This window comes from Meles meles, chromosome 8 (assembly GCF_922984935.1).
Source record: "Meles meles chromosome 8, mMelMel3.1 paternal haplotype, whole genome shotgun sequence".
Taxonomy (NCBI): Eukaryota; Metazoa; Chordata; class Mammalia; order Carnivora; family Mustelidae; genus Meles; species Meles meles.
This window is the reverse complement of record NC_060073.1, coordinates 72,935,560-72,951,354: the sequence shown is the minus strand read 5'-3', so window position 1 is coordinate 72,951,354 and position 15,795 is coordinate 72,935,560. Positions and strand designations below refer to the sequence as shown.

General features: G+C 37.1%; 1 protein-coding gene and 1 long non-coding RNA gene across 3 annotated transcripts in view; one reads left to right on the top strand and one right to left on the bottom strand.

Annotated features, from left to right (window-relative positions):
- The window catches only part of LOC123948900, a 47,690-nt gene that overhangs the window by 11,536 nt on the left and 20,359 nt on the right, over positions 1 to 15,795 (top strand). The window lies entirely within an intron of this gene.
- Positions 6,669 to 15,795, bottom strand: part of EED (embryonic ectoderm development) — a 30,362-nt gene continuing 21,235 nt past the window's right edge. For both annotated transcript variants that reach the window (XM_046016065.1, XM_046016067.1), the window contains 3 exons: positions 8,532 to 8,690; positions 7,755 to 7,828; positions 6,669 to 7,004 (listed from right to left, as the gene is read on the bottom strand). In XM_046016065.1, coding sequence (XP_045872021.1) covers positions 6,878 to 7,004; positions 7,755 to 7,828; positions 8,532 to 8,690 — 360 coding nt within the window. In that variant the 3' untranslated portion in view covers positions 6,669 to 6,877. The remainder of the gene's footprint in view (positions 7,005 to 7,754; positions 7,829 to 8,531; positions 8,691 to 15,795) is intronic.

The following is a 15,795-nucleotide window of genomic DNA, read 5'->3' as shown; positions in this document are numbered from 1 at the left end:
AATTAAAAATTATTATATAAAATAAAATAAATAAAATATTTTATTAAAAATAAAATATATATACATACATATATATGTAGGTATATATTTGTGTAATTGTGTAATTGGGATATTATAGTCTATTTTTTAAAGGATTTTATTTATTTGTCAGAGAGACACACAGCGAAAGAAGGAACACAGTGGGAGTGGGAGAGGGAAAAGCAGGCTTCCTGCCGAGCAGGGAGCCCAAGGTGAGGCTTGATCCCAGGACCGTGGGATCATGACCTGAGCAGAAGGCAGACGCTTAATGACTGAGCCACCCAGGTGCCCCTAGTCTATTTCTTACTGTGCATTTCATTAAAAAAAATTTTAACTACTGTCCTAGGGAATGCTTGGGTGACACAGACAGTTAAGCATCTGCCTTTGGCTCAGGTCATGAGCCCAGGGTCCTGGGATCAAGTTGTGCATCGTGTTCCTTGCTCAGCGGGGGGCCTGCTTCTCCCTCTTCCTGCCTCTCACTCTCTGACAAATAAATAAAATCTTTAAAAAAAAAATAAAATTACTGTCCTAGATGATGCGCTTAAGCAGAATGTCTATCGCCTTTGCCTCAAGTGAGAGTCTTAATTCTTTGAGCACTTTTGGACAACCGGACCACCAGTTCTTTTTACCTCTGCCCTTCTCAGGCATTTTCTTAAAAAACAACTTTAAAATCATTTAATTTCTATCCAGCCCCTTTCCAATATTCTGTAGGATGATACACCTAAAATGACATCCCAGTCCTTTTGTAGCCAATTTTGTTTTCCTTCTAAAGGCCCCAAGACTCCATTGTACTTGTCATCTCTGCAGCAGCGACCATCTACTCTGCATCATATATTTCTTTAAACTCAGGTCCCTGGGGGCGCCTGGGTGGCTCAGTGGTTTAAGCCTCTGCCTTCAGCTCAGGTCATGATCTCAGGGTCCTGGGATCGAGCCCCGCATCGGGCTCTCTGCTCAGTGGGGAGCCTGTTTCTCTCTCTCTGCCTGCCTCTCTGCCTGCTTGTGACCTCTCTCTCTGTCAAATAAATAAATAAAATATTAAAAAAAATAAAATAAAATAAACTCAGGTCCCTGCTCACAGAGCACAATATCGCTCCCAGTCTCTGCCTTCTTTCCTATAGCTGAATTTGTTATTTTTCTTTTGAGGGCAAAAGTGGGGAGAAGGGGAGAAGGTGGAAAATCATTCTATTTATTTTACTTCAAAGACCAACATAGAACCAGAAAGAGACGATAACAAGACTAAATAGTTTAGAAAAAAAATGAGAACCTATTTACAGAGTGGTCAGTGCCTGAAGGAGCTTCCTAGAAAAGGGGGGCACAGGACCTCAGGTCAGCCCCAGACAGGATCAGCTTCACAGGTGTGTGATCAATGCAGTAAGCAGTACAGGGCACTGGGTTCAGAAAGAACCCATGCATAGTTTATTATTTTTATAATTTTATTTTTTTAAAAGATTTTATTTATTTGACAGACAGAGATCACAAGTAGGCAGAGAGGCAGGCAGAGAGAGAAGGGAAGCAGGCTCCGTGCTTGAGGCTCCCTGCCAAGCAGAGAGCCCAATGCGGGACTCAATCCCAGGACCCTGAGACCGCGACCTTAGCCGAGGGCAGAGGCTTTAACCCACTGAGCCACCCAGGCGCCTCCCCCCCATGCGTAGTTTAATGCCTCCTCTGTTCCCATCTCAACATTCTTGTTTTCTTTGAACTTGCATTTTCTAAGTCCGGTGGAACAAGACAGCATGTATGTGAAGAGGAGATTCATGCAATATGCGTATCTCTCTTCCATTCCTTGCCTCTCTATTCATATGTAGCATTTTCAATTCTTCATGAGCAAAGAATTCCATTACTAGATTCAAAATGAGTGCAAGTGTGTTTCATCTAAAATTGAGTAGGCAGAGGTTCTGACAACCCCAAGAAGCTGTGCTTTCAGTTTGAACCAGAACTTGTTTGTTTTTTTTTTTTTTAATATTTTGTTTGACAGGGATCACAAGTAGGCAAAGAGGCAGGCGGGGGGCGGGGGCAAGCAGGCTCCCCGCTGAGCAGAGAGCCCCATGCTTTCTGCTCGATCCCAAGACCCTGAGACCATGACCTGAGCTGAGGGCAGAGGCTTAACCCACTGAGCCACCCAGGTGCCCCTTTTCCCTGCTTTTTAAGCAAGAGGCTTGCACCTATGAAAAACGCACAGCAAATATCATTCTCAATGGGGAAAAACTGAGAGTTTTTTCCCTAAGGTCAGTAGTGCAACAGGAACATCCAGTCTCACCACTTTTGTTTAACATAGTAGTAGAAGTCTTAGCCTCAGCAATCAGACAACAAAAAGAAATAAAAGGCATATGAATCGGCAAAGAAGTCAAACTCTCATTCTTTGCAGAGATATGATACTTTATACAGAAAACCCAAAAAGACTTCACCCCAAAACTGTTAGAACTCATACAGGAATTCAGTAAAGTGGAAGGATGTAAAATCAATGCACAGAAATCAGTTTCCTTTCTATACACCAAGACAGAAGAAAGAGAAATTAAGAAGCTGATCCCATTTATAATTACATCAAAACCCGTAAGATACCTAGGAATAAATCTAAACAAAGAGGAAAAGGATCTGTACTCAGAAAACTATAAAGTACTCAAGAAATTGAGGAAGACAAAAAGAAATGTAAAAATGAAAAGAAAAAAAAAAGAAATGGAAAAATGTTCCATGCTCATGGATTAGAAGAACAAATATTGTGAATATGTCTATGCAACGTAATCTACACATTCAATGCAATCCCTATCAAAATATCACCAACCTTTTTCACAGAAATGAAACAAATAATCGTAACATTTGTATGGAACCAGAAAAGAACCCGAATAGCCAGAGGAATGTTGAAAAAGAAAACCAAAACTTATGGCATCACAATTCTGGACTTCAAGCTCTACTACAAAAGCTGTAATCATCAAGACAGTATGGTACTCTCACACACACACACACAACACAACACATAAATCAATGGAACACAATAGATAACTCGAAATGGACGCTCAATTCTATGGTCAACTAATCTTTGACAAAGCAGGAAAAACTATCCAATGGAAAAAAGACATTATCTTCAACAAATGGTGTTGGGAAAATTTGGACAGCCACATGCAGAAGAATGGAACCATTTCCTTACATCATATACAAAAATACACTCAAAATGGAAGACCTAAATGTGAGACAGGAATCCATCAAAATCCGGCAAAGGAAATACGGCAAAGGAAACAGTCAACGAAACCGAAAGACAACTGACAGAATGGGAGAAGATATTTGCAAATGACATATCAGATAAAGGGCTTATGTCCAAGATTTATAAAGAACTTCTTAAATTCAATGCTCAAAAAACTAACAACCCAGTCAAAATATGGGCAGAAGACATGAACAGACACTTCCCTTAAAAAGACATACAAATGCCTAACTGAAACACGAAAAAATGTTCAGCATCACTAGCCATCGGGGAAATACAAATCAAAATCACAATGAGACACCACCTCACACCAGTCAGAATGGCTAAAATTAACAAGTCAGGAAAAGAACAGATGTTGGCAGGGGTGTGGAGAAAGGGGAACCCTCCTACACTGTTGGTGGGAATGCAAGCTGGTACAGCCACTCTGGAAAACAGCATGGAGGTTCCTCAAAAAGTTGAAAATAGAGCTACCCTACGACCCAGCAATGGCACTACTGAATATTCACCCTAAAGATACAAATGTAGTGATCCGAAGGGGCATGTGCACCCAAATATTTATAGCAGCAATGTCCACAATAGCCAAAGTATGGAAAGAACCTAGATATCCATCAACAGATGAATGGATAAAGATGTGGTGTATATATACACAATGGAATATTATACAGCCATCAAAAGAAATGAAATCTTGCCATTTGCAATGACATGGATAGAACTAGAGGGTATTATGGTGAGCGAAATAAGTCAATCAGAGAGACATTTATCATATGACCTCTCTGATATGAGGACTTTGAGAGGCAGGGCAGAGGGTTGTGGGGTTAGGGAAGGAAAAAATGAAAAGAAGATGGGATTGGGAGGGAGATAAACCATAGGAGCCTCTTAATTTCACAAAACAAACTGAAGGCTGCTAGGGGATAGCGGGGTAGGAAGAGGGTGGTTGGGTTATGGACATTGGGGAGGGTATGTGCTATGGTAACTGCTGTGAAATGTGTAAGCCTGATGATTCAAATACCTGTACCCCTGGGGCAAATAATACATTATGTTAATAAAAATAATTTAGAAAAGTAAAATTAGAAAATGGGAAAAAAAAGAACATGCCCAAAGCACCAACTCTCTCCCCACCCACTCATATCAAGTCAAATTATTACTTCTTCAAACATTGCCTTGCCTTGTTTGTTTTTTTTTTCGGATATGCAATTACCTCTGGACCTTTTCATTTTATGCACTATAGTTTTTAACTCCTCATATTCTCCATTTCTTTCTTTAACACATTGCAAGTAATTTCTCAGGATCTCTTCCAGTTCACTAACCTCTATTCAGTTGTGTCTAATCTAATTAACATTCACTTTTACTTCAAACATTTTTCACTTCTGAAAGTTCTACTTGTTTCTCTTATAAATTCTCCTGGTCAGTCTTAGTATTCTCTAACTGCTTGCTTATTTTTGTATTTTCAGCTTTTATTCATTTCATTCATTCAAGTACTTATGTGCAAGGCACTGTGCTAAATACTGGGGTTATACCAGCAAAACAAAGCAAAAAAAAAAAACAAACCACAAACCACCCTTATAAAGACTACATCCCCGTGGGAGGAGAAATAAAACCAACCAAAGTAAATTATGTAGTATATTAGATGATCATTGAAATGTTCACTAAGCAAGCCAGTAAAGGGTGGAACAAAGTGGGGAGTATAAGTGAAGAGAAGCAGTTTTAAATATGGCTTTTACATCTTTTGATTTACTCCAGTATCTGAAGTCCTTGGTGGTCTAAGTATATTATATACTGTTTCACCTATCAGTCATAGCATGATTCATTGCCTATCTGATGATCTTTGTGAGCTATTTGGCTGACCTAAATTTTCAGCCATCTTAGAGACCTCCTTTAGTGTTTAGTTTCAATATCTAGTATCCACAGCAAGAGTGGGCAAACCGTGGTTTATGAGCCAAAAAATGGCCCACTGCATGCTTTTGTTAATTTTATTGAACATAGCCAGGTCCATTCATCTACATATCATCTATAGTTGCTTTCACACTATGGTAGCAAAGTTGAGTGAATGTGACAGAGAATGCCTTCAAAGCCTGAAATATTTACTATCTAGCTGCTTATAAAAAAAAAGTTTGTTAACTGCTTATCTACAGATATACACAGGAATTTAAAAAAGTAAAATGGGTACCAACATACACTGCTGGAGCAAGTGAATCTGGTAGAACCTTAATAGAAATATTTTTCCATTGACTAATTCTGACAGATGAGTGTGGAAATAATCAGAGGTACACAAAGACTGGTATTCTGGGCTAGAAGTCTAAATATTATTTATAACAACAAACAACCAGAAATAATGAACACATCTAGAAAGGTATTAAATACTATTAGGAAATGCATGAAATTTATATGAATAAGGCTCATGTATCTGAGTATTTGATAAAATTCAGTGTTGTATTTTACCTGGCACCCCTCATTTTACTTTCTGCCTTCTCATTACTCAGGTTTTCCTTATTCCTTCTGCTTCAGGTTAACTTCTCCATGTCATGTTGGTTCTATCTCTTTGGGGATTTTCTGGTCTTTTGTATCGGTCTCATTCTTGGTGTTTCTTCTTGTTCATAAATATTTACAAAGCACCTTACGTTTGGAACAAAAAGATCAACTACCCTTAAGTCTGATTCCCACAAACCTAACACTGTACATATTCCCCATTTCTTTCATTTTCCAATCACCTACATTCAAGCTTCTATGTTCTCTCCTCACTTGCTCTTATGGTAGTATTTCAATTAAGATTTCTAGGGGCGCCTGGGTGGCTCAGTTGTTGGGTGTCTGCCTTGGGCTCGGGTCGTGATCCCAGGGTCCTGGGACTGAGCCCTTCATCGGGCTCCTTGCTCAGCGGGAAGCCTGCTTCTCCCTCTCCCACTCCCCCTGCTTCTGTTCCTTCTCTCGCTGTGTCTCTCCCTGTCAAATAAATAAATAAAATCTTAAAAAAAAAAAAAAAAAGGATTTCTAATGGTCTACCTGCAAACCAAATAGCAGTATTTTTTAAACTGTTCAATCATTATATATTTATATATATTTATAAAATTCTATAGAATTTTAAATGTAATTACTATGAAGTTATTACAGAAGAAATAAAAGACATAGTTAATACAATTTCCAGTAAAAATAAGTAACAATATTTAGGGTTTAGTGTATGTCAAGTACTGTTCCAGCTGCTTCACTTTGATCATTTGATCCTTAAAAACCCTATAAGGTAGGTATTCTTATCCCTGTTTCACACAGGAGGAAACTGAGGTAGATGTTAAGTTACTTAGCTCAGCTCATAGTTGCAGAGCCAAGAATTAAATTCAGCTTAGTTCTAGAACTTATACTTAATCACATTATAGAGCTTTCTTTAGTTAAAAGAACTACAAAAATGATCATTACAAAAAAGGGTGTACATTCTTTTTCTCACAATAAAAACAGACTAACACACAGCTTTACAAAAATAAATTTTTATTAAAAGCAGTAGAGTCTGAGCAGGAGACAGTACAAAGAATGTAAACAATGTAAACATCACTACATTCAGCTCAGCCTGATTGAATGCTGAAAGACAACTCTAAATGCTCTATGTGCCCTTACTAGCAAGATACAGTAATTCTATTATACACAGAAAACACACTCTAATTTTGATTAAGAAGAAGTATTTTATCGAAGTCGGTCCCAGCGCCAAATACTGGCATCATCACAAACAGCTATAAGAATACTGCTATCCCTGCTAAAACTGGTTTGTCTAATAGCAGCACCACATTTATGATGAGTCAGTGTTGTACATCTAGGAAAAAAACAAAACAATAGTTTAAACTCCATTCATAAAAAATGTTGTATCAAATTAAACCAGTGAATTAGAAAACAGATAGATGTTCTGAGTTATATGGAAAGCATTTAAAACATCACTAAGAGCTCAATCTCTAATTTCATAAAACTTGGGTATATTTTTAATTTTAATAAAAGTAACTTGTCACCACAGTACTTATGATAAACGGTCATTATGAGAACACAAAGTATTTTAAAATAAGTGAGTCATGTGAATGTTAAAAATGATTTAAGAATGGTAATTAAAGTATTAATTACTTCCTATCGGCATTTGAGTAAAAAGGCAGAAATTATCAGTAAAGGAACGCCTGGGTGGCTCAGTCGGTTGAGCATCTGCTTTCGTCTTGGGTCATGATCCTAGGTTCCTGGGCTTGAATCCTGCACCAGGCTCCCTGCTCAGTGGGGAGCCTGCTTATCCCTCTACCTGCCACTCCCCCTGCTGATGCTTGCTCTCAATCTCTCTCTGACAAATACGTAAAATCTTTAAAACAAAACAAAATAAAAAAATCCACTTTACTTTTCCCAGAGAGAGAATGCGCTCAAGCAGGGAAGTGGGGCATGCCAAAGGAGAACCAGACTCCCCACAGAGCAGGAGTCTGATGCAGGACTCTATCCCAGGACTCTGGGATTATGGTCTGAGCCGAAGGTAGATGCTTAACTAACTGAGCCACCCAGGCGCCCCTATCAATAAATAGTTCTAAATACTTACTTGGCTTTATGAGGATCTTCTACTTCTAAATCCCAAACATAAAGTTTGCCAACCTGATTGCCCAATGCAAGCATCTGTATAAACATATTTTTAAAAAATTCAAATTATTAAATAGGCTACAGGGCCTTCAAGCATTCCTAAGACATGTTCATATTTCAGAAAAACCTCAGCTTTAGCCTATGGCTATGCTCATGATTAGTTCTTCACATCTTGTATTTCTGATTTGTAAATGGGGATAAATAGCAACTAATACTTCAGAGATGTCCTGAGTAAATTAGAAGGCATTTTGCAAATTTATGAAGGACTTTACCATTTACATAGTTAGCATATACTCTTTATTCTGCCTTAAAGAATTATAGCAACAGCTACAGATAGCTTCTCCAGTTCTCTGAGAAATAAATACCCAAGATAATTTGTTACTACAAATTCCTAACACAAGTCTCTTAAATTTTAGATAACTATTATTTTGCCCCACCTTCCATGCTGATTTTTCTCCAAGCTTTTATATAAAAAAATCTCCTTAAAAAGTTTAACACTCCAATCACCAAATCATTAAATCTTAGTAACAAATGTTATAGAAAGTAAGCACCTCACTGACACCTGTTAGCTACATTTAAAATAAACATTGCAGATGGACAGCAGAACACAAAGATAGAATAAATAATATCAATGGCCAAAGTAATCAATATAAAAGATCAAGGCAGATTCTTAGAGGAAACTGAAGATGGATGCACAACAGAGAAAAGTGAAATTTAAAATGTAAAAATATGTTGCTACCTTTTGCCAGAAATCCATAGAAAACCTCATGTACCAAATGTCACACTGGCTGTAATCGAATCGCCCAAGAATAGTCACATTAGACTCACTGGGTTTAATTTTATCTATATCATCTTCCATTTTCCCAGGTTTCCAGCACACAATGGCATTTTCACAAGACTTTAAAAGAGAGAAATGAGAAAACAAGAAATGTTACATACAGAACTGAATTTTAAATATTAATAACAAAGCCCTTCTTTATTATCTTTTTAGAATTGACAGAATTAAAACCTGGTTACCCACCTACTAAATACAGTGATATACATTCATTTATATTTACAGAGTCAAGGTCCACACTTGAGGACAAGAAGTCATATTACAACAGAATTTAACAATATTCAAAAGCATTATGTTATCTGGAATATTTATTTTGAAGTCACAATTTCTCTTCCAAACCAAAATCAGCTCTACATACTGTGGCATCCAGACTTGAGTATTCTATAACAAAGGTAAAATTACAAAAACTCTATACAAATGCATGGCTCTTCAATATGGCCCCTGCTTAGAGGCCTTAGAGATCAGATTATACAGAAGGCAATAAACTCAGTAGTTTTAACATTAAGACATTGATATGGGGATAGGACTGAACTAGACTAAGTTATATCTTCCTCATTCTATAATATCATTATCTTTGCACACATTCTTATTAAGCAGCAAGTGATAAGGAATACAATGGAAGAAAAACTGCAACACGGTGGGCACTATTTATATTAAAGGCCAGCGGTGTGCCAAATGAGGGACATTTAGCAATGTCCCTGGCCTTTCGTGGGTGGATGAGGAAAGATGCTGCTGAGCATCCTATGATGGCCTCTCCCATTAAAAAAAAAAAAAAGAAAGAAAAAGAAAAAAAAGAATGATCTATCCCAATTACCTCAACAGAAACTGAACTGAGAAATGCCCATGCAGGGAAAGAGTGCCTGCTGGAGTGTTACAGGGCACACAGTCCCAGGCGATTCTGGTTTGGTCCCCAGCTATGTCTGGTTCACTGACATATGAACAGTTTAACAGCAGGGCCACAGGAAGATTAGGGAGGAGACAGTACCCCCTCTTTTTTCTTTCTCTGCCTTTTTAAGATTATATAAAATCCCAGGGCTATATATCTGATACATAAGTTTTTTACAAAGTACCTTAGATTAGAGATCACCTACTTTGATAACCTAACTAAATGCACAATTGGAGTGATAGCCCGTAGACTTCCCTCAAAAAACTCATCTTGGTCCCAACCCTACTGAATCAGAATCTCTACAAGGGAAGGCCGAAGCAGAACAATTGTGACACAGTTCTTGAAGTGCTTCACACCGATTACATTGGTAAAGGATCCTTAATTAGTTGAGTCCCCTCATGAACTAAAACTTGAGGTAAAGAGAATTTGTTCACTATAATGGATGACTGCATTTGAAAATCATCTAGATGGGTGCCTGGGTGGCTCAGTGGGTTAAGCCTCTGCCTTCAGCTCAGGTCATGTCTCAGGGTCCTAGGATCGAGCCCCGCACTGGGCTCTCTGCTCAGCGGGGAGCCTGCTCCCCACGCCCCCCCCCCCCGCCTCTCTCCCTACTTGTGATCTCTGTCTGTCAAATAAATGAAATCTTTAAAAAAGTCATCTAGAGAGCTTTTTAAAATTACAAATTCCCAGGTCCTTGTGCCAGATTTAGAATCTCTGGGACTGAGGCCTAAGAATCTATTTTTACAATTTTCTCCTAGTGATTCTGATGCAGAAATAGATTTGAGATCACCAATGTAGTTCATTCAGGTCAGCTTCCTGAAATCTAAAATGCAGAAATCCCTTCCTATTGTCTGATGAAGGTCTAAGAAAAGAAATTTTAGAGCTAGTGGCTTTTTACTTCTACTTCCATAACGATGGGGTAGGTGTACTTTTCCCCATTTATCCTCACTATAGCTTAAAAGACTTAGTATCAAATATAAAGCAAACATAAGACTTTGAAAGGTAGAGAGAAGGCAGACTGGTTAGGAACCTTGGGAAATGAAGGATGCTGAGTTCCTTGGTTTTCTTTTGCCTAATTTATGTATCCCAGACTGGATGCTAGAGAAGGCAGCAGCTCAGCGATCAATACCCATGGGTTAATTACAAAACACGCACAACAAAAGCCTGCTCTCTCTAACCAAAAAACCAGGAAAGTGACAACCTAGCAGGAGAGAAAATTTTCAAACATCCTATTCCAGGAAAACAACACAGAAAAAAACTGTGGGCTCACCCTCGCATGAACCACCAATGGCCCAGTGGGGAGCACTTCTCAGGTGGTACCTATGTACCTGAAAGGCATACCCAACCCTCCCTACTCCTGACTCTACCTGCCCCTCATCATAATGAGATAACTTTGGTCTCCTTCTCTTTGCCTGGGGTGGTATCAGAGGAGGCCCAGCAAGAGTCAGCTTGTTTACAATCATCCACAGCCCTCAGTGTCAGTGGAGACCACTTGGGAACAGTAATGAGATGCCATCATCTCAACCTCCCCACCACTTGCCAATGATGAAGCAGTGCTCCCCTTCTCCAGCTGAAAATTTATCAGAGGAAGACTGCTGCAAAAGATCTAAATAAAATAAGATGCGGTCTTGTAGTGTAACACTCAAAATACCTAGATCTCAATAAAAAAGTCACTTGTCATACCAAGACTCAGAAAAAAATCTCAACTTTAATGCTAAAAGACAATAAATGCCAACACTGGGATGCATAGATGTTCAAACTACCTGACAAGGATTTTAAAGCGGCCATAATAAAAATGCTTCAATGAAAAAAATGCTTCAATAAGCAATTACACACTTAAAATAAAAAGGTCTCAGCAAAGAAATAAAAAGAATCAAACTGAAAATTTAAAACTGAAAAATATCACAACCAAAATAAGAAAATCAACTGAAAGGCTCAATAAAAAAGAGTCAATTTAACGTCTGAAAAACAGAAACTACCCAATCCAAGTAAAATGAAACAAACCTAAAAAATGACAGTCCCAGGAGTCAAATGAAAGATCTAACATTTACATCATTAAAGTTCCAAAAGGAGAAGAAGAGAGGTCTAGAAATGAATTTGAATAATGGCTGTAAAATTTCCAAATTTGGGACAAACTATCTCCAAAAGTCATAAATCTATTACAAATATAAGGTGAGTAAACTCCAAAAGATAAACTCAAAGAAATCAAGGTACATCATATTCAAACTTCTGAAAACTAAAAAGACAAAGGAAAAAGCACTGAAAGCAAGTAAGACAGAACACCTTATGATTAGGAGAAAAATAATTCCAATGATGGCAGGTGTCATAAGAAACCACAGACCCTGGAGAGAGGAAACACAACATTTTTCAAATGTGTAAAGAAAATAACTGTCTATGTAAAATCCCATTTTGAATGAATATACCTTTCAGGAATGAAAGAGAAATGAAGACATTCTCAGATGAAGAAAAATGAAGAATTTGTCACCAGCAGACCTTTCCTAAAAGAATGGTTACAGGCAGTTTTATAAACACAAAGAAAATAGTATGAGAAGGAATCTTGGAACATCAGAAAGGAAGAAAGTACAATGGAAAAAGCAAAAATGAGTAAATACTCTTCTTTTCCTCTTGAGTTTTTAAATTACATTTGATGGTTGAAGCAGAAATAGTAACATTAAAAAAATAGTAACTTTAAAAAAAATTAAAAAAAATAGTAACTTTTTTTGATGTTCTCAATTATAAAGGGAATATTCAAGACAATCAAACTATAAATGGTGTATAAAGTAACATAAAGGAAAGTAAGATTGGTAAAATGTTGATACACAGTAGAGAGGCTACATAAATATAACTTTATATTTGTGTTTGCATGGTAGGCTTATCTTTGAGCAATTTTTATCTTTTTTTTTTAAGTGGGCTCCATGCTCACCATGGAGTCCAATGGGACTTGAACTCACAACCGTGAGATCAAGACCTGAGCTGAGATCAAGAGTCGAATGCTTAACTGACTGAGCCACAAGGCCCTCCGGCAATTTTTAATCTACACACATTTTATACTTAAAGTGACTTTCTTATAGATAAAGCATTAATAAAAATACATAATATATACATAACAAAAGGTAACAAAATAGTTAATATACATATATAACATCTAGAGGAAAAACCAAAAAGCTACATAAAGAAATGTACTTTGGGAGCCTGGGTGACTCAAATCAGTTAAGCACCTGCCTTTGGCTCAAGTCATGATCCCAGGGTCCTGAGATCGAGCCCCACATCAGGCTCCCTGCTCGCAGGATCCTGCTTCTTCCTCTCCACCCTGCTCGTGCTCTAATAAATAAAATATTTTTTTTTTAAATAAATAAAATCTTAAAAAAGAAAAAAAAAAAAGTATTTAACATCACAGATAAATCAAATGGAATTCCAGAGGTACCTGGGTGACTCAGTTGGTTAAGCATCTGCCTTTAGCACAGGTCATGATCTCAATCTGGCTCCCTGCTCAATGGGGAGTCTGCTTCTCTCTCTCCCTCTCACCCCCCTCCCCCCGACTGGTTATGCTCTGTTGTGTGCTCTCTCTAACAAATAAAAACTTAAAAAAAAAAAAAAAAAAAAAGTGGGATTCTAAAAAATGTTCACATAGGGGTACCTGGCTGGTTTAGTCAGTAGAACATGGGACCCTTGATCTAGGACTTGTGAGTTCAAGCCCTACATTGGGCATAGAACCTACTTAAAAAAAAAATGTTTGCATTACCTATAGGAAATTAGGGAAAAAGCCCAAATAAAAGATAAAGAAGAAAAAAAATGAAAAGATTCCAGTCACCAAAACACAGCAACAACAAGCAAACCACCATAAAACTGAAAGCAAAAAGGGAAAAAAATCCAAAAGTATAGCTGATAAAATACATAGACAGGGGGCGCCTGGGTGGCTCAGTGGGTTAGGGCCTCTGCCTTCCGCTCAGGTCATGATCCTGGGGTCCTGGGATTGAGCCCCACATTGGGCTCTCTGCTCTGTGGGGAGCCTGCTTCCTCCTCTCTCTCTCTGCCTGCCTCTCTGCCTACTTGTGATCTCTGTCTGTCAAATAAATAAATAAAATCTTTAAAAAAAAAAAAACATAGACAGAAAAATCAATGAAGCCATAAAGAATTCAAGCTCAACATCAACCAACAGTACCTAACAGACACTTACAGAACACTCCACACAAACAGAATTACACACTCCTTTCAAGCTCCCACAGAACATACCCAAGATAGTGTCATAAAACAAATCTCAAAAAAGTTTAAAAGAACCCAAATCACAAATAATATGCTCTGACCACAATGGAGTCAAACTAGGAATCATTTAAGAGAAAGATAACAAGAAAATCTCCAACACCTAGAAACTAAAATTCATATCTAAATTAGTGAGATGCAAAATAATAAAAAAATAAATTAGTGAGATGCAGCTGAAGAAGTGATAAGAGGAAAATTTACAGCATCTAATACTTATCTTAGAAAAGTCTCAACTCAATAATCTGAGCTCCCAACCTTAAGAAACTAGTAAAAGAGCAAAATACACCCAGGGCAAACAAATGGAAGGAGAGATAAAAAATTGAGGAGCCTTTACCAAGACTTACAAAAAAAAGAGAAGACATTAACTACCATCTCAGGAATGAAACAGGGCTATCAGAGACCTTACAGTTGTCAAAAGTAAAGTAAAGAGAATATTACAAACAACTCTACACATCAATTTTACCTTAGATGTAGTTGATCAATTCTTCATACAACACAAACTACCACAACTCACACAATATGAAATAGTTAATTTGAACAGCTCTTTTAACTATTAAGGAAATGGAATCTGTATCCTTAAAACTCTCAAAAATTTCTAGGCCTAGATGACTTAACCAGAATATTCTAACAACCATTTATGAAGAATTTCTATATTTCTTCCAGAAAATAGGGAGGGAAAACTTGCCAATTCATGTCAATAAGCCAGTGTTATCAATACCAAAACCAGACAAAGACATTACAAAAAACTTCAGACTAGTATCACAGCCTCATTAATACAAACAAACCTTTAACAAGATTATCAGCTATTAGCAACATATATAAAAAGTCACACACTATGAATAAATAAAATTTATTCCAGGGATACAGGACCAGATCTATTTTAAAAAAATTAAATACACTCCATACAGGCTAAGGAAGAAAAAGCCATCTGATCATATAAAAAAAAAGCATCTGACAAAATTCAACACCCATTCATGATAAAATTCTCAAAAAATTAATTAGTAAGGGGGACAGTTCTCAACTTGATAGAAAACATCTACAGAAACCATATAGCTAATATACATAATTGTGAAAGACAGAATTTTTCCCTTTTAGTACCAGAAATAAGTCAGGAATGTTTGTTTGATCTTAACACCACTATTCAACACAGAACTGGAAGTCTGCCAGTGAAATAAAGCAAGGTCAGAAAGGAAGACATAAAACTGTCCCTATATGCAGATGACAAGATGGTCTACATAAACACTCCCATGTATTAGACAAAAAAACCCAGGGGATTCAAGGTCAATATGAAAAATTAATTGTTTTCCTGTATACTAACTAGCAATAAACACACAGAAATAAGGAATACCATCTATAATCACTCAAAAAAGAGAAGTAGTTAGGTATAAATCTAACAAAGCATGTACAGGACTTGTATGCTAAAAGCTACAAAATGCTGATAATAAAATCAAAGATCTAAATAAATGGAGAGACATACTACGTTCATGGACTAGAGAGCAGAGCAAGGACATTAATTCCCCATCAAACTGATATACAAGTTTAACAAAATACCAGTCAAACTCTTCCCTGCCCAAAAAACCCCCAGCAAGATTTTTTATAAAATGTAGACAAGATTATTCTAAACAGAAAGGCAGGAATCAAAATAGCTAGAACAATTTTGAAAAAGAATAATAAAGTGGAAGAAAACACCTAACCAATTCCAAGACTTATTACAGAGCTACATTAATCAAGACTGTGTATATATATCAGTGGTAGAGGTAACAGAACAGAAAAACCAGAAACAGCCTCACACAAGTAGGCCAAACAATTTGACCAAGGTACAAAGTAATTCAAAGGAGAAAGAATAGTCTTTCAACAAATGGTGCTGAATAACTGGATATCCAAAGGCAAAAAATGAACTACTACCTAAACCTGATACAAAAATTAACTCAAAATAGATCATACATTTAACAAAACATAACACTAGAACACTTTTAGAAGAAAACATAGAAAAAAACCTTTAGGAACATCAAAAGCATAATC